The 19,284-nt window shown below is 46.4% G+C and overlaps 1 protein-coding gene across 4 annotated transcripts in view; it reads left to right on the forward strand.

Annotated features, from left to right (window-relative positions):
- ABL2 (ABL proto-oncogene 2, non-receptor tyrosine kinase) overlaps window positions 1–17,334 on the forward strand; it is a 55,313-nt gene extending 37,979 nt beyond the window's left edge. For 2 of the 4 annotated variants that reach the window (XM_035121673.2, XM_035121675.2), the window contains exons 6-11: window positions 610–787; window positions 2,747–2,931; window positions 3,650–3,802; window positions 6,426–6,515; window positions 8,237–8,410; window positions 9,725–17,334. In XM_035121673.2, coding sequence (XP_034977564.2) covers window positions 610–787; window positions 2,747–2,931; window positions 3,650–3,802; window positions 6,426–6,515; window positions 8,237–8,410; window positions 9,725–11,439 — 2,495 coding nt within the window. In that variant the 3' untranslated portion in view covers window positions 11,440–17,334. Of the gene's footprint in view, window positions 1–609; window positions 788–2,746; window positions 2,932–3,649; window positions 3,803–6,425; window positions 6,516–8,236; window positions 8,420–9,724 lie in introns of all 4 variants that reach the window. The other 2 variants (XM_035121671.2, XM_035121674.2) reach the window with 1 other exon arrangement.
- Window positions 17,335–19,284: the final 1,950 nt, after the last annotated feature.

Here is a 19,284-nt window from a genome sequence, read left to right on the forward strand (position 1 = left end):
TCTGTGAGATTTAGTGGATCATGCTAGATGTGACCTTGTTGCAACCAGATGTGGCGACATCTTTGTGGATGAAAATGGCAGGACATTCCTGCAGTGGAAGGAAGGAAGGAAGGAAGGAAGGAAGGAAGGAAGGAAGGAAGGAAGGAAGGAAGGAAGGAAGGACAGACAAAGCCTGTTAGTCTGTCTGTCTGTTTGTTTTCCCCTTTACTGCAGTCCCAGTTCTGAACCAGTGCCTCTGGTTCAGGAACAGCCATCAGCACAATAACCATTCCCCGAGTGAGGAAGCTTTTGATTCTGGACAAATCCTCCATGTTTGTCTACTCTGTCAAGCTTAGTGCCACTTTAACCATGTTTCTTTTTATTTCCTTGGCTGATCTAATGTTCTGTTTATCCAAATCCCATTGTGTGGAAATCCTTCCCTATGACACTGTGGAAATAGGAAAATCAGTGCTTACCTTGGAAGCTTGAACATAACCCCCACACATACACACCTTATCTTAATACTACCTGCTGTTCCAGCATTTTGGGGACTCTCTACTTCAGTCGCATTAGAAGATTGTACCTACAATAAGAGATAAACCTTACCAGACTCTACCATCCTCCTGCCAGGTGTGTGTACTCTGGAACCCCCGTTTTATATAGTGACAGAATACATGCCGTATGGGAACTTGCTGGATTACTTGCGGGAGTGCAATCGAGAGGAAGTGACTGCTGTTGTCCTGCTGTATATGGCTACCCAGATATCCTCTGCCATGGAATACCTGGAGAAGAAAAACTTTATCCACAGGTTAGCAGAATGTCTTGACTTCTGTAAAAGGAGAGTGAGAGTGTGGGTCTGGGTGACCTTTCATGAGGAACTTTGATAATATCCGATTATATGCTTTTAAAGAGAACTCTTGAAAGTTCTGCTCATGAGGCAATTGCCTCCTTAACAGAATACCTTTGTGCCAGCTATTCTCTCTAGACAAAGCTTGATATATTTCAAGTTTTCTAAATAATCCTGGCCTCCTAGCTTTCATGTGCGGGGAAACATAGCAAGTTGCCTCTGCGAAAAAAGTTTAAAATGTTAAATATCTCGCTTAAATATTGGAAGGTTCAGAAAAGTTAGGAGAACACTTCGGGCAGCAGCGGTGAATAATTTGTTACCTACGCAGCTCAGTTTCTCTCCTGTGATCATACCACCTCCCCCCCCCCAAAAAAGAGAATTCTCCACGTCCCATTTTCTCCACTCCTGTATCTTTCATCACTTAAGTCATTGCATGGAAATGTAGATCCTGATATGGCATAGATCCTGATATGATTTCACTCTAGAGTGAAATCAAGGAAATTTACTGTACTGAACTTAGGTAGCATGTAGAACTCATATTTTCCTGATGTATTTCAGTGCAGGATTATCCTGCCAGCATGTTTTGCCTCCCTTATGAATTTATTTGCATATGCTTTTGCCCATAGCTGTAGCTCAACTGTTCTTGCTTGGGTGTTTTAAGAGTTTAATGAGTCCCTCAGAGAATAGTGACTACAGTTTGTATTCTGAAAGGGCCTTTTTGGGGGGTAAAGGTAAAGGGACCCCTGACTATTAGGTCTAGTCGCGGACAACTCTGGGGTTGTGGCACTCATCTTGCTTTACTGGCCGAGGGAGCCGGCGTACAGCTTCCAGGTCATGTGGCCAGCATGACAAAGCCACTTCTGGTGAACCAGAGCAGCACACGGAAACGCCGTTTACCTTCCCGCCGGAGTGGTACCTATTTATCTACTTGCACTTTGACGTGCTTTTGAACTGCTACCGTAGGTTGGCAGGAGCTGGGATCGAGCAACGGGAGCTCACTCCATCGCGGGGATTCAAACCGCCGACCTTCTGATCGGCAAGCCCTAGGCTCTGTGGTTTAACCCACAGTGCCACCTGCATCCTTTGGGGTACATTCTTCTATTGCAATAGACTGTCATCCAAATTGCTGCCTTGTTTGGCATGTTCAAGAGGCATGAATTTGGAAACTAAGCCTCTTTAGACTAGAATCAAATAGTATTCAAGTACCTTTATGTTTCCCTGTTCTCTGATTTGAATTCAAAGGTTCACATAAGATGATTGCTCAGCATGATAGCGTAGTAAGATTTATTGCGCTCAGCAGAGACTGTCAGTGATGAACTTTGGCATTTTCATGCTTTCAGTGTACTTAATTAAAAGTGTTCCATGTCAGAGGAGGGAGTGCCATTTATCTTGGCAGAAGCTTTGGTGCAAACATGAAGCCTTGTTGCAAAGATTACAACTTGGTTACAGTGCTTCAGACCTTTGCTCTAAAGAAGCGAAATAATGAGGCATAAATATAGACTTTGCACAGCTCACATTCTTTACCACCTGTCCCCAGCTGTGGATTCTTCACTCAAAATAAACTAGGCAAATTTATAGCATGCAATTTACACAGCAGCATCCTTGTCTTTATTTTGATTACTTGAGAGACCACAGTGGATATGTTAGCGACGCATCCCTGGGTGTTATAAAATATGGAGGCGAACAGAGAATAAGCATGCCAGGCACCAAAGCTGTACCTTTCAAATGCTGAAGCATTGATCAAGCCCCACATGTTAGTAAACAGATCCCTACAACCACAAAGGCTAAATATGTTCCTGTGCACTCAGTGGCAACCAGTTTTGAGCTGTAAAATCATATTCACTTATCTGAGGTAGAAGATTTAGGGTGAATCTTGATGATACCAGAGATCGTAATTCTGCAGTGTCTTTGTTTACACAGGGATTTAGCAGCTCGCAATTGTCTGGTTGGAGAAAACCACGTGGTGAAAGTGGCTGACTTTGGATTAAGCAGATTGATGACCGGAGACACTTACACAGCTCATGCTGGAGCAAAGTTTCCTATCAAATGGACAGCCCCCGAGAGCCTGGCCTACAACACATTCTCAATCAAATCAGATGTTTGGGGTAAGAAGGGAGAACATTGCTCTTATGCATGGAGTCCCTGTGTACATTTACATGTGGGCTGCTCTGGTATTCTTAGAATGAGCTCTAATCTGATACAGCTAGAAACGTATTTTGCCAGAAACTGACTACCTCATAGTCAGGTTGTAGAGAACTGCTGACACCACCTAAAGGTAAGACCTTTTCACTTATGGAGCACAAGCCAGTGGGGTAGCTGGGGCTGTCACAAAGAACATTGTAACATTGAAGTACCTCTTATCTCTTAAAAATCATAAACATTATTATTCTTAAGGGTGGGAAAGCTTTCTACCACATTTTGATCAAAATCTGTCTGCCAGTGGCTAGTTAAAATTACTTTGTGGCTGCCCCTGCAATATAACCTGAATTTGAGGCTTAAGAAGCTACTCTGATTAATTTAGATTGCCACATCAAAGAACAACAGCCCCAAATCCTACAAACTTTCCTTGGCGTGCAATTTCCCTCTATAAGTAGTAGTTCTAAATAAGCTGCCTTCTGCCACAGTTTAGGAAATACTGGTTAATGGCCGTGAACGGTCCTTCCTTGGAGGTTGGATGCCATCTGTCATGAATGCTTTAGTTGAGATTCCTGCATTGCAGGGGGTTGGACTAGATGACCCTTGGGTCCCTTCCAACTCTACAATTCTGTGATTCTGTGAAATGAAAGTAATATCTGGTTTAAAATGGCTTTGTTTAACTTGCAGCCTTTGGAGTCTTGTTGTGGGAGATTGCCACCTATGGAATGTCCCCTTACCCTGGCATTGACCTCTCTCAGGTTTATGATCTACTGGAGAAAGGCTACCGAATGGAACAACCTGAAGGTTGCCCCCCAAAAGTCTATGAACTCATGAGAGCATGTGAGTATTGCGTTCTTGCCTTTACTTTTAGTAACAAATCGTAGATTGGAGACATCATGAGAACATGCAGTAGGACTGGCAGTCCTGCTGGCTTGCCATAACAAACAGGTTGCATATAGAGCTGGGGGGAAGTCTGTTTTGTTGTTGTTTAGTCGTTTAGTCGTGTCCGACTCTTCGTGACCCCATGGACCAGAGCACGCCAGGCACTCCTGTCTTGCACTGCCTCCCGCAGTTTGGTCAGACTCATGTTCGTAGCTTCATGAACACTGTCCAACCATCTTGTCCTCTGTCGTCCCCTTCTCCTAGTGCCCTCAATCTTTCCCAACATCAGGGTCTTTTCCAAGGATTCTTCTCTTCTCATGAGGTGGCCAAAGTATTGGAGCCTCAGCTTCACAACCTGTCCTTCCAGGGAGCACTCAGGGCTGATTTCCTTAAGAATGGATAGGTTTGATCTTCTTGCAGTCCATGGCAACTTCTTGTCCACAAAGCAAGAGAATTGTTACCAACTGACATCTTATGTAAAAAACCAACAGAAGCAAAAGACAGGTCCATTGACACAAACTTCTGCTTAGGGGTTTGTGGAGTCCCCATGTCACTTAATTTATTTGCCTCATGGTGACACGGGGGGGAACTCTTGGGGGGGATTATGACAAAAACCATGGGTTTGGATCCAAAGTTGCTTGCGTAGAAGGCCATAGAAGGGGAGAGCCCTCCTTTTCCTCGCTGTAACTTCCTGAGCCCTCCAGAAAGCGTCCCTGGAGGATTGGGAGCCCCTTCACAGCAAGGGCTGTAGTAGGGTAGGAGGACCCCCCCACACACACACATTTCTCAATATTCTTTTCAAATTTCATAAAATAAACACAAACAACAAATGAAATTTCTTTGTAACAAAGCATGCAGGCCTCTGTATATTTTTCAACTTGCAGAGTACCAAGACTCTGGTGAGTGCTCTAAATTCCAAGGCACCAGTAACTTGCCTTTTAAGTGTACTGTGTCCGGTAGGGTGCTGTATTATGTCTGGTATTACTTACCAAGCAGGAGACAACATTTCAGAAACAAATAGAAAGGCTGTTTGATGCCGATTAAGATGTTTAGTCAAGCAAGTAATAGGGAGGTTGGAGCCTGTTTTGATCAAATATTGCCAAGAGATTTTGAATTCAGGGTGGTTTGTCACTTTTTAAAAATTAGAATCCAGTTTTCATAATACCAATAATGGATTAGGATTCAGGGGTTTGGGGTTTGCAGAAGTCACCAAACATAGGATTGTAAATCCTGTACAGTGGTACCTCGGTTTACAATCACAATTGGTTCCGGAAGTCTGAAGCGTACTTAACCTGAAGCGAACTTTCCCATTGAAAGTAATGGAAAGTGGATTAATCCGTTCCAGACGATGAAAAACAGCCCCTAAAACAGCAATTTAACATGAATTTTACTGTCTAATGAGGCCATTGATCCATAAAATGAAGGCAATAATCAATGTACTGTAGTATAAAATAAATCAGACAGTATTTTAGGTGAAAAAAATTATTTTAGGTGAAATTTTTTTACATTTATTTCTTATAACGGTAGAGGCAGCGATAATGGTAGTCACCCCACGGCAGGGCAGCCAGGCCAGGGCCTCTCCCTTCCCCCCACTCACATGTTTCTGGGCCTTTCCTGCGACAATGCAGCAGCAGGGCGATAAGGCTGAGGCTCTTCGCCTCGCAAGGTCCCTCTCCCTCACTTCTGCTTGTTTGGAGTGGCGGCGGCAGCCTTCTCGGCGGGTTCCGGGCTTCCCTCGCCCTCTCCTCCAGTGCACCGGAGTTCCACTGAGCGAGTTGCCCTAGGCCCCGGGGGCTCCTCCCGGCCGACGGTTGGGCGCTCTGGCTCCGGTCCTGGGCTCGTGCGGTCGCCGGGGGGTGACGTCCCACCAACCGAGCGACTGGGCTCCCCGAGCTCCCCCACCTCTCGTGGAGCGACGGAGTCCGCGGCTTGGGGGCGCGGACACGCTGGCCACTCCGCGGGAGTGTGCCGGTTGCCATCTTTGCCTCGCCGGAAGTCGGGATCGCTTCCGAAGCTGCAACCCAGTCACAGATGCTCCGATGCCTCTGCGGAGGCATCGGAGCGTCCGCAACTGTGTCGCAGCTTCGGAAGCGCTCCGGTGCCTCCGCGGAGGCCAGGCTTTCGCTCCGGGTCTCTGCGGAGCCATGGGAGCTCTTCTGAAGCTGCGGCCCAGACGCGGACGCTCCGATGCCTCCGCGGAGGCATCGGAGCGTCCGTGACTGGGTCGCAGCTTCGGAAACGCTCCCAACTTCCGGCGAGGCAAAGATTGCACGGGCACGCTCCCGCGGAGCAGCCGGCGTGCCCCCCCCCCCCGAGCGGCCCCAAGCTGTGGAGTCGTCCCCCCCCCCCCCGGTGACTGCACAAGCCCAAGGTGTTCGTAAACCGAGGTTCCACTGTATTATAGAACATGGCTTCATTTGCATGTCATGCTAAACCATAATTTATTGCAACATATTAAACCTTGGGATCATGTGCTTCTCACATATGGCCAGGAGGAGGAGTTTAGAAGCTTTTCCTTCGGCTTTTGCTTGCCATGTTTCCAAGACATAGAACTTTTTTCTCTGCTTTTGTCATGCTTTAGGCTGGAAATGGAATCCCCTAGAAAGGCCTTCATTTGCCGAGACTCATCAAGCCTTTGAAACTATGTTCCATGATTCTAGCATCAATGAAGGTGAGAATCCTTTTTCCTTATCTTTCAACTTTCTATAAATGTTTACTTCTAAAACACGTGATGTTTTCCTTCACCTTTCTAGCAGTTGAGAACTATTGGGGGTGTTTCTTCAAATTGACCTCTGGATTTTTACTGGAAAATGGATTCGTAAGTTATGGTTTGGCGTTGTGAGGATGAGCAGCTGTAAGGCTCAGGGTCACACCTCTGTGTGTGTGTGTGTAAGGGGAGAAGCTTTAAAACATCTCACATTTGTGAGCAAATCCTTTTCCTGTTAACAGCTGAATATGGGAAACTGTGTTTTATTTAAACTGCTTAGTTCATAAACCAGAATATTAAGTTACAGTCCTGTTGGTGGTTTGATAGAACTAACCTTGATTCAAATAAGCCAGTTTCCTGTAATGTGGAGACAGCCAGTTTATTCACAGCCAGAAATGGAAAAAAATTTAAATTTTCCTTCATACATAAAGAAGAGGAAAGCACACACTCAGCAACTCATTCTTTTAACACAAAATCACGGTTTATGGTTAAATCTGCTGGGCCAAAGTAAAAAATCTTGGGGTTGGAAGTTGGCGAGAGGAAGAGTTGTGCCACAACTAAGCCCTTTTCTGTTTCTTGTGTATCATGACTTTCTGTAAAATTCAATTTCCTGGTGGCTTCAACCTAGCTTTTCTATCTAAAATCATTTTTCTAGTATTCATGTTTGCAGAGATGTGTTCAAAGATGTAGTCAGTTGCTGCAAACAGCTCCACTTTAAGAGCCCAAATGGATGTGACATGTGATAAGATCTCCTAATGTATTTAGAGTCAGAAGCAGGGAGTTAAAATTGAATATGCAGGATTCATTTTAAATATTTCCCTGCTCAGATTGTTATTACACATGGATGGATGCAGAGGAAATGCAGTTTCCACTGGTGCTGCACCCCTGTTTTGTGGTCCTGCAAACCTCTCCATCCCCCTAGCCCCAAGCCTCATGTGCACAGTGCACACACAGGGAAAGGGGGGAATCCCCTTGCATTAGTGCTGATCCTCATGCTAGCACAAAAATTTAGTTGAATACTGCCATTCATTGAGTGGCTCCTCAGTTTCCCCCTGCAGAGCATGCACTGAGTTCGGGCAAAAGAGTCCCAGCAGGACTGGGCCACCACTCTGGGTGAGCTGACCATGGTTTTGTAGAAAACACAGAAGCAACACTGGAAGGAAGCTAGAGGTTACTTGTACTGCTTCTTCCCACACTTCTGAGTCCTGTGCAAACCTAGGCAGGAAGGAGCACGTACAGTATCTCTGTGGCAAGATGCAGGTTTTCTCTTCTGTGACAGAATGTGCATCAAGCCAGAGGCAATATTCATATCTCTTTTTACCTTTTCCTGCATTGCACAGGACTACCCAGAGTAGTCCACACTTTTTTCCACTGCTGCTTCCAGCCTCTGTTCATTCTCTCCTCTGATTTCTATGTACCAGGCAAGATAGAAAACTTGAGTAATAGGCACTGTTTGCTTCTTGGTGAAAGCTTACCTCTTGTTTCCTACGACAGTCTATGTTGCTGTTGTGGCATTTTGAGACCCTTTGAACTGACCCCTCTCTATACTTGAATTCAATCTCTTCATAGAATCTCTCAGTGATGTTTCTTTTTCCCTTGTCCAGTGCCTCTCGTTAGCACCCAGATCTGCTTTCCTCTTCCTTTGCTGCTCTCTGTTCCAACTATTCCCCTGACGTTTCTTACAGAAGTGGCAGAAGAGCTTGGAAGGACAGCATCTTCTTCATCCATAGTTCCATATTTGCCTCGTTTGCCCATGCTTCCTTCCAAGACCAGGACCTTGAAAAAACAGGCTGAAAACAAAGAGAACATCGAAGGAGTTCAGGAGGTTGTAGAGCATTCTGCTTCCAGCTCTGCACCAGGTATGCTTGGTAAGCCAAAAGCTTTGAGTCCTGTGACTTCATAAGTGATTTCTCTAATATTCATACTTGGGCTCCTGTAGGACAGTGTCTCTAAGGAAGGCCTAGCCCTGTGCTGGAGGCACTTTGCTCTTCTTCTCAGAATCAGTTATTTCTTCTGCCTTTGTGGTAGAAGGAAACAGATTTGTAGCTTTCTACAGGAGTGACTGGTTTGAGCCAGCTTCATAGCTGTGTCTCTCCCCCACCCCCCACCCAAATAATCCATAGCAGAGTGAGCAAAATGGGTAAACTTTCAGTCGACACTCCAAGGCTGCAGTCCCTTAAATATGTCAGAAAATATATGTGGGATTAGCACAGGCAAAATAGGATGCAGGTCATTGCAAGCTAACTTTGCACCGTGAATTGCAAGTGTAATGCAGGAAGAAGCTCTTGCTTTTCCTACAACAAAATTGAAAAGGCTGTTAACACTTGGTTTTGAAAACTTCCTCCAAATGAGGGCAACTAAGAATAAGTCGCTTTGTAGGCATAGCTGTGATTAATTACTAAATATAAGAGTTTTAGCAGCATAAATGTGTAAAGTTGTCTTCTTTATAGAGCGTACCACAAAATAGGTGAAATGAATGTTTCTCAGTACACACAGTTAGGAAGTGCTGACCTGAGAAACGGATTCTAAGAAAGAACTATGTGAAAAGGGACTGATTCTGCTCCATAGATGTCTTGGATTGTCTGAGAACAAAGCAAATTTAATATCTTCCTAGTCTCACTGAAGCTCTTAAGTCAGAAGTAGAGAATCTCTAACACTCCATATGCTGTTGAACTCTCATCAGCTTCAACCACCATGCTAATGGTCAGATTATGGAAGTTATAATCTGGAAACACCTGGAGAAGCATCCTTGCAGTCTCAGATGCAGTTTGATGGGGTGAGGCTGCCCTGCATTCAGCAGATGGGCCACTAATACAGCTCCTCATACTGCTAAGGAGATATTACAGGTATCTTACAGACACCTGTAAGCATTTCTTTCCTGAAGGACAAATAGCTTGCAAATGTGATTTTAATTGGGAAAGTAGCCAGGGGGGGCGCTAAAATCCTCCTCTTGCACTGTGATTTGTTTCAGGGGGCTGCAGCTATTAATATATATGTTTTAAATTCTAGGAGAGCTCAGTCATGTCTAGTTGCGGCTAGTAAGCAACTATTTGCAATAAGCGCACACATGGTAGATATAGTACATTGCATAACTTTGCATAGTCAGAATCCCAAGCTTCATAAATACCTGGCAGCATGGTGGAAAGTGTTATGCTCTATCTCCTTTTCTTTAGGTTTTATCAGAAGCACACAGCAGACCAGCGGATCCCCAGCACTACCTCGCAAGCAGAGAGACAAGTCACCCAGCGGCCTGTTGGAAGACACCAGAGAGACAACCTTCACCCGAGACAGGAAGGGGGGCTTCTTTAGCTCTTTCATGAAGAAGAAAAATGCCCCTACGCCTCCAAAGCGCAGCAGCTCTTTCCGCGAGATGGAGAACCAGCCTCACAAGAAGTACGAGCTGACGGGTAACCTTTCAGCGGTTGGCCCTCTGCAACACATTGATGGGTTTTCTTTTACCCCCTCCCAGCAGGATGGAAACCTTTGCTCATCTAAGTGCTATGTTGGGGGCTTCACACAGCGGAACTTCTATGGGGATGACGGTGGCAGTGGCAGCATGAGCAGCGGTGGGGGCACAAGCACCGGCAGCGGGTGGTCAGGCATCACAGGCTTCTTCACGCCACGGCTGATTAAAAAGACCCTGGGTTTAAGAGCTGGGAGGCCCACCGGTGGGGAGGAAGCGTCAAAGCCTTTCCCCCGGTCCAACTCGACATCTTCCATGTCCTCGGGTCTCCCTGAGCAGGAGAGAATGGCCATGACCCTTCCCCGAAATTGCCACAGGTCCAAAGTCCAGCTGGAAAGGACAGTCTCCACCTCCTCTCAGCCCGAGGAGAACACTAGCAAGTCCAGCGACCTGCTCCCCAAAAGGTGTGAAGAGGTTCCCACTCTGACCAGAGACAGACCAAAAGCCAAACTTCTGCCCAGAGGTGCCACGGCTGCTCCCCTCAGGACCCCTTCTGCGGATGCGGCTGTTTCTGAAAAGGACACTCAGGGGCCAACAGCCACAGCGAGCCTGAAGAACAAAGAGAAAAGCAGCGGGACGCGGCAAGGGTCCCTAGAAGGCGAGGAGAAGTCAGGCTGGCCTTCTCCACCCAAGGCTGCGGCCGTCCTTCCTGTCACCCATAACCACAAAGTGCCCGTTCTCATCTCACCCACTCTGAAGCATACGCCAGCAGATGTGCAGTTGATTGGCACAGACTCTCAGGGGAATCGGTTCAAGCTCTTATCTGAGCACCAGGTCGCTGCTTCCAGTGACAGGCCCAGGCGGATAAAACCAAAGTGCGCCCCACCTCCCCCGCCAGTCACGAGGCTCCTAAACCAGCCGCCCACTTGCTCAGATGTGACAGAGGAGTTGAATAACGGGGCGTTGGTACAGCCTGGGCAGGAAGCCAGCGAGGGCAGCAAAAAGGTGGCGGCGGCGGCAGTGACACCTGCCGGTGGAAAAGCCGGAAGGCCTGTATTGCTCCCACCTCAAGTGCCTCTGTCATTGTCTTCCACCTCACCTGCCAAAATGGCCAATGGTACAGCGGGAGCCAAAGTAGCACTGAGAAAGACCAAACAGACAGCTGAGAGAATCTCCGCAGACAAAATCAGCAAAGAGGCTCTGCTGGAGTGTGCAGACCTCCTCTCGAGTGCCATTGCCGAGCCCACCACAAACAGCCACTTGGTGGACACAGGGCACCAGCTGTTGGATTACTGCTCAGGCTACGTGGACTGCATCCCGCAAACACGCAACAAGTTTGCCTTCCGGGAAGCTGTGAGCAAACTGGAACTCAGCCTGCAGGAGCTGCAGGTGTCCTCAGCAGCTGCTAGCATGCCCGGAGCAAATCCTGTACTTAATAACTTATTGTGTTGTGTTCAAGAAATCAGTGATGTTGTCCAGAGGTAGCTACTGTTTAATCACCCAGTTAGGAGGAAAGACGTCTACACCGAGTGGAGGGAGAAGGGTCAGGATGACTACCTTCTGGTGTTTTCCCCCTACCTTGATACTTTTGAAAGGAAAGACTGATACTTGAGTGAGTTTTATGTGAAGTACCTCAAATCACTGAGCTCTCATGTTTACAGGTTCATCTCAGTACATGGGGCAGATGGGGAGGGGGAAGCCAAGCTTCATTTGGGGGGTGGGCGTGGGGTCAGACGGTTTGCAGCTGAGTGAGGAGGGCAGAATGTCGAGAACTTGCCCTAGCCAGAAAATGCTTCTGCAAAAGGGGAGCTTATTCTCCGATTCCCCTTCCAGAAGGTAGGAGAATCAAGAACCAGGGCCTTGATTTTGGGAAGAGCCTGCTGATCTCCACAATGTTGTTCAGATGACCATAATTTTTGGAGAGGGGGTGGGGTGGGGTCCTTTTCTGCACTACTGCATGTTTTGACCTTCTGGGATCGTGAGGGAAAGGTTCAGAGGCTCCATTGGAACTGAAGTGGACTGATCTTCCCAAGAGGGAGAGGAGTTATTTTGGGGGAAGGTCTGTGGAGCTGCTGGAAGTGTTGCGTAAGCTCACCTGGCATAACTTCCACAGTGCATTTTGCTGCTGTAGTAGGAGTTGCAAAAAAAACTATCCAGTATAAGAAACACATCCCTTTTTTGTCATCCTTCTCACATATTTTACTATCCACACATCCAGTCCTTCACGGCTTCTTCCATGATGGTTGAGCTGACTTGCCATTGGATCAATCTCACTCTCACTCACTCACTCACTCACTCACTCTCACTTGCACGCACACTCAAACTGGCTGTCGTCACCCTTGGTGGTATAGCATGGGTATCTAACCTGGCACTCACTTGAGTAGTTTGGGCTGTAGCACAAATTTGCCAGCATGTGTCCAAAAGCTGTAATGTCTGTTTTTAAATGTTGATACAACATTGCCCCCCCCTCTCCTTTGATAAACCTTGAGGGGCCACCCTGGATTAAAGACACTGCAGAATGCTGCTGTTGCTCTCTACATTCCTTTTTATATATATAAATATGCTTACCCTAATCCAGCTACTTTTTTGAGGGAACCAGAAACCTGAGGTCATAATGTCTCCTGTTAGAATTACAAATGGGCTCTTTTGGCAGTACCTAGTCCGAGTAATTACTTTACCATCCATATCTAAATATAGGACCTTTGCCCTATTCAGAATTCCAAGGTACTGTTAGGTTTTTCTAGAAATGCCCATAATGTGTAGTGTGATGGGGCGGAGGGATCCAAGAGGGTAAAATTGAGTTTAGTGTCTGGGAGGAGGGGAAGAAGGGGCCCTAAATTAAGAACGGTCCTCATCACACTCTTAAGTGTGAAAGATCTTAGCAAATTTGGGGTTCAGTTGAGATCAGGGTGTGGATGGTGGAGGAGTTTGCATGCCGTTGTCCTTCCTGTAGATAGCATCACAAGCTTGTGATTGCCTTTTTCCAGCTATCCCCTTTTTTGAGCAGGAAGCATTGGACATCCATATGGATTGGACACTACTGGTATGGTTGGGTTGAGGGAATGCCCATGCCATCATGCAGACAGTCGATGCCACATAATGTAAACCAGGCCTTGGTTTCTGTCTTCAGCTGTTCTTTCCTGCCCTAGGAAATTCCCAGATTGTCTTGATATGCAGGTGTTATCCACCTGGTGGACTTAGCCATTGTAGTATGGTTAAGGTCTGCAGTATGCTGCTATTCCTGTGACATCTCTCTTATAAACACAAGAACATGAAACCTGTTACCTGATGTAACACATAGAAATGCTTCTCTCACACAGCTATAGTTCTGTCATTGCTGAAGTTGCTGAACTGAGGCTTTGAGAGAAGTTGAATTGCCCTGGCAAGGTGTAGATCTCTTAGGCATGGGAAGAATTCCGGCTCTCAGAAATCCAGCAAATGAGTACAGCACTTCCTTGTGCCCCCAGAAGGTATTTGGCAAAGGAGGGAAGGCATGTAGTTCTTGCTGGGGACTTGTATGCCACTTCTGCCCCACAAGAAAATTCAGCACATGATCTTCGCATCATTTGTTAGCAGCATTGGTCTTAAATAAAATAAAAATCAGGGTCTGGTTTGTTTTGCACCTTAATCTTTTTTAAATGCGGCAGTTTTCCTTTTACAAGCTTGAGAGTTGGAATTGCATTGCTATGCTGTTTGTTTTATATTGAACCTCCAGTGATGGTGGAAGGGTGCAAATTTGCCGCTCGTTGGGGCTTTCTCTCCAAAACTCTGATTTTGACTCCTTTTCCATTGGCTGCACTAACTCCACCACCACCGCAGCAGCAGCATAAAAAGCAACTTCTCCCATTGTTTAGTCTAGAACTAGTTTGGCAATGAACTCTGACAAATGGCCCTTGCTGCTCCGATGAGTGCATGGCAATGGAAAGGTGAAAGGAACCAGTTTGCTTCATAGTCTGGACTGAATAGATCAAAAGTGGGCAAATAGAGGTGAAGAGCCTGGCCAGACATTACATTCATCGAATGCAAAGTTGCTGTGAATAAACCAGGTTCTGATTTGCTGAGAATATTGAAGGATTCTGCAGATGCAGGCAAAGAAAGACTTTGGCAAGCACACAGGAAAGCAGAAGACTATAGGCAGGCTTCTCCTTGATTCTCTGCTGATCTTTCTCCTTAATGGCATCCCTCCCCTCCCCACCCGGAAGGAGAAGCTAGCACTAAGCCAGGCATAGGCAACCTTGGCTCTCCAGATGTTTTGGAACCACAACTTCCATGATCCCTAGCTAACAGGGCCAGTGGTCAGGGATCATGGGAGTTGTAGTTGTTCCAAAACATCTGGAGAGCCAAGGTTGCCTATGCCTGCACTAAGCAGAGATAAGTGACCAAAGGAGAAAGGAGACCAGTGGTTCATTACATCATAAGATTTGGAGGGAGCCTTGTATACCACCTGGTCCAACCCTGCTCAATGCAGGAAGCCCAGGGCTAGAGCATGCCAATGTACTGACTGTTCAGCCTCTGCTTAGAAACTTCCAGGGCCTGAGAGTCTGCCATCCCCCTAGGTAACTGGTCCTATTGTCAGCCTGTCGTATTAAAGGAGCTGCTTCTGACGTTCAACCTAAGTCTCCCCTTCTGTAACTAAGCCTTGCCCTCTTGGGCAACAGACAGCAAGTCTTTGCCCTCTTCTGTGTGACAACCCTTTAGGCAGGGCTTTTTTCCCCCCAGCTGGAGCTCACCGGTTCCTCTCAAGTGGGCACCATTGCCACTCTTAAGAGAAGAAAGGAGAAGTTCATGGTGAGCTCTAGCACCTCTTTTCCTAGAAAAATAGCATAGCCTTTAGGTATTTGCAGAGTGATACAATATTCCACCTTAGCCTTCTCTTTGTTAGGCTAAACGCACCCTGTTTCCTTAACCTTTCCCCATAGGACATCTTTTCCATACCCCAGCCATCTTCACTGCCATCTTCTGAACCCATTCCAGTTTGTCTCTATTTTGCCAAAACTAGCCGGCGATTCAGTGCCCAGGGGCCTACTGTTAATGCCTGCTCTGGTTGCCTTTTTGTAGCATTCCTCAGAGGTCGAGTGGCCTTTTCCCCCTTTGGCATAGGCACAGCTGTCAGTACCCATCACCTGCTTCAAGCTCCTTTGCCTTTATTGCTGCTGCTCATGGTGACTACTCAGCCACAGGTATCACCTGCTTCCATCCTGCCATAATGACCCCCCCCCAATGCGCCATCAGAACCAGGGACATGGGGAAGCCAGAATGTTGAGCAGAGTGGTGAAACCTTTTAATTCTAAGCCGCTGGACTGTGCAAGCCTGTGTATCCATCCCTAGTGGCACAGCATTTTGTAGGAGAGAGCCCTGAAGGGACCCTAGCAAGGACTCCTGCAACCTAGACATCCTCAGCTCTCAAAATCAATCAATCTCCATTGAATTTCTTTGAGAAAACACTACCTAGCCTGTCTGTCTTGAGGAGTTTCAGGATTCTTAGCAGCCAGGGCTTGGCTTAAATATGACAATTTTTTTGTTGATGAGTAATGCATAGCCTGGTTTTCAAATACCTCTGTGCTGAAGTAGGGACAGCTTAGCAAAATTTTATTTCGGGTGTTGGTTAACCTTTGCATAGACAATTTTTGAAGGGGGTGGACCCAAAATGTTCTGCTCCAAACAAAACCACAGTCAGTACGTGTTAAGTTTAGAGAGTCAGGTAACAGAAAGTAGGTGCACTGTTGCAACTCCCCCCCACTTCTTGTTGGCAGGGATGTCTGCAGGCCTAGACCGAACTCTTGAGTAGAGAATGCAGCCATCATCTCAGCATTTCCTTTAATGTATTTTCTATCTTGGTCCTGTGTAAATATATGTTAAAGGCACAATGTCGTTATGTTCCCTATCCCAGGTACCTTCTGAAGTGGGGAAACTTTGAAAGAAATACATTTTGGATTGCACTACTAACCCCATGAGCAGCAATACAGGAACAGGGAAGCTCTGAGGCCTTAGCATAAGGTTAGAAATGGCTGTCTTTAAGCTTTCTTGAGAGGTCCTCTGGCTGCTTTCCACAGCCAGATTGATGCATGTTGATCATGTTGAGGGTGATCCGAGTTGCAGCACAAAACATCTGGTGGCTGGGGGAGGCTGTTCTACAGCAAAGGAAGAGGAGGCCAGAATCCTTTCTAACAGCTGTCATTCCTTGACAGTCACAAGGAGCTCTAGCAGTGCACCATTTTCAACTTCTCACTCTACCTAGAAGTTGTGCTCTTGGGAAAGCCATAGCTGAAACATAGGGAAATGGACTATGTTCCAACTACAATACAAGCTTCCAAAATTTATTATGATTTATTGGCCATGCTTTTAGCCTGCCGTTCATCTAAGTAGATCACAGAGTGTGCAATACACAAACTACATACAATTATGTTCTATGATATTACATAAAATCAGGGTGGTGGTGGTGGTGGTTATAAACCAGTTAAATAGGCATCAGGTTACCAGTAAGAGCAGCAGAGGTTCAAAAGTACACTGATCAGCAGGTGTCTCAAAATGAACTTGGAATCTGATCTAGATGGCTGAGGGATTCTCTGGAGCAGGTTTGGGGGACACAGTGGGAGGACAGGAAGGAGAAATCCCGTTGCATGAGACGAATCCTGTTACACTTGTAGAGGGCTGCAGTTGGATGTCGCCCACAGTTCATGTGCAAATAATAGCACATGGACTCAAACCTTGTCTTAACTTTATTTGGGGGTTGGCTTGTTTTAAAATCATCCTTGATGCCTGATTCTTCATTCTGATTGTTTTCTTTCCTCCCCCGTCAGTTTTGTTGCTGCTGCAGGAGTTGGGGGGGGGGGACAAGAGCTCTTGGAGAGCTCCGAGTGGCTCCTGTCCATTTTGAGTGAAAACGCCACACACCCGTCTGATTGCTACTTCAGCTTTCCAGAACTAAACTTGTCCTGAAATGGCCCTGGGGTTAGCTGCTACAGTTATTTTCCTTCCAGCCACGAACTTTTTTTGGTGGGGGCTGAGCAGTGGTGTCGAATCCCTCTGAATAATCCACATCATAGCCATTCGGTGTAGAAAAAGATTAGGCTTAAACGTTAACCTCCGTACATTTTTTCCCCTCAAGCCTTTTTCAAAAACTAGTTGCATCTTCTCTCCTCACCTCTTTGAACTTTGCTTGGGTTGGTTCTTGGTTATCTTCCAGTTGCGGTTTTGGTAGTTGGGTGCATTATAATTTAATGACTCAAATACTGTGAGGACAGTTTGGAAGGGAAGATGGCGCATGCAGCATGAATGACTGTGACACCCTGCTAAAAGCACATGGAGTATGAGGCCCTTGTTGGAGAAAGGAAATAGTGACCTGTTCTTTGCTCCTTCTGCCCTCGGGGGTGCGGGAGGGGGGGAAGAAAAAACCACAGCATAGCATTTCTGGGATCCCTCTTTTGAGAAAACTGCTCTTGGTCGCTGTAACACTACAACAGGTGGATGTCTTGTATACACGGACTGCTTCTCTATTGACTTCAGAGTTTGCAATCGTAGGGCAGCGATGGTAATCACAGCATTCAGAGATTGCCGTTTTGTTTTATTTTTCATTATAACTTCTTACAATCCCGGTGGCCAGTTTCCCTTGGAATTGTAAGGAGTGAGTTGGTATCCAAATTCAAGTAGTTTCTTGCACAATTTGTATCCAGTTGAAAATAGACTTTGCTGCACTTTTGATGACGGTAATTGAAGAGAGCAGCTGCTGCACCCACATGGCTTTTTTAAAAAAATTAATTGTAGCACTGAGCTTTGGTCCATAAATCAAACTCCCTGTACCCACAAAACACAATGCAAGATTGTAACATGAGGACAAACAAACCCATGGCTGGTGTCTAAGCAGGCATCAAAGCACAGGAGGCCCCAGCCAAGCAGGGAAGATTATTGAGCCTGTGGACTTGTAGAATAGGGAGGACCATATTCCTCCTTGCCAACTAAGGACTGGAGCTTGCAGGAGTATTTTGCCTGATGTTGCTGGTTTTATAGCAAGATTGTAGATACTGTACATGTTCTCTAAGAAGGTTTCCATGTGCACCACCGGCATGTTATGACATATGCGCTCTTCCTGTGGACTGTTTCATAAGTGTTGAGTTCAGAGATTTCTAAAACCTCCTGTCTGTAGTAGGTTCTCAAGCACCAAGCTTGCAAAGCATTCCAAACAGGTAATTTCCTGGCGAGCAGGCAGGGTTTGCGCAGTCTCCAAGGTTGGCTGAACAAGTGGCATCAGTGGTGGTTAAATCCTTGCTCCCCTTTTGACAATTCTTACTGCGTGTTTGCCAAAAACAGAAAAGGCCTTAATTATATACCCTTAGCCCCTTCACCCAGTGTGAAAAAGCAAGTTGCTGCTGCAGTAACGTGGACCATTTCACACAAATAATAGACTCTAATGGTAATTCTGCTCCAATTCTATACCACTTCAGGATTCATGGGGGGGGGGTCACAGATTAATAACTTTCTAAACAGACAAAACTAGTATTTTGGAGAAATGGGTTCATGCTGTCCTTTCTGACATGCCATTCCCCCCCCTTTATATGGAAGAGTGTGCGGAGCTCCCCCTCCCCGTGATCCCAGTGGTACAGTCCTGGAGATGCTTTTTCCACTTGGTTTTGCAGAGTACAGTGTACCTCTAGTTACAAACTTAATTCATTCTGGAGGTCCGTTCTTACCCTGAAACTGTTCTTATCTAGAGGCGTGCTTTCGCTAATAGGGCCTCTTGCTGCCGCTGCGCCGCCAGCCACACGGTTTCCGTTCTCATCCTGGGGCAAAGTTCTCAACTCAAGGTAACTCTTCCAAGTTAGCGGAGTTTGTAACCTGAAGCGTTTGTAACTTGAGGTGTTTGTAACTCGAGGTACCACTGTAGTATAAAGTGGCCCTAAGCAGGAGTCGGACTGACCAAATAGACTCCTAATGGCTCCACCTGGGAGCACAGAGGCCCAGAGCAGCTAGCAGGCGCAGCGATGGTTTTTGAAAGCTGGGCTTTGGAAATGTCTATGGTGACTTGAGTATCGCGCATGCTCAGAAACTGCCACTTTCTGCCACCCATTCGCAATTCAGTTCTGTACGCAACGGACTCTGCACAGCTGTTTTTTAAGTAATACTCGTGGGATGAAATGGTGGCCTTTTCCATATTCCAGAAGGAATGCCTAATTTCTCTGCAGTTGCCTAAGGAAAATGGACCCGTGCGTGTGTTGTGCAAGAGTCAGGCTTCCAGGGTGGGAGGGAAGGGATGGGGGGAAAGATGGTTAAGGATTCTACTCAACTCGAGCACTCTGTTAGTTGGATTAATAGTTGAAGTCACTGAGGAGAGAA

The sequence above is a fragment of the Zootoca vivipara genome, chromosome 7, assembly GCF_963506605.1.
Source record: "Zootoca vivipara chromosome 7, rZooViv1.1, whole genome shotgun sequence".
Lineage (NCBI taxonomy): Eukaryota > Metazoa > Chordata > Lepidosauria > Squamata > Lacertidae > Zootoca > Zootoca vivipara.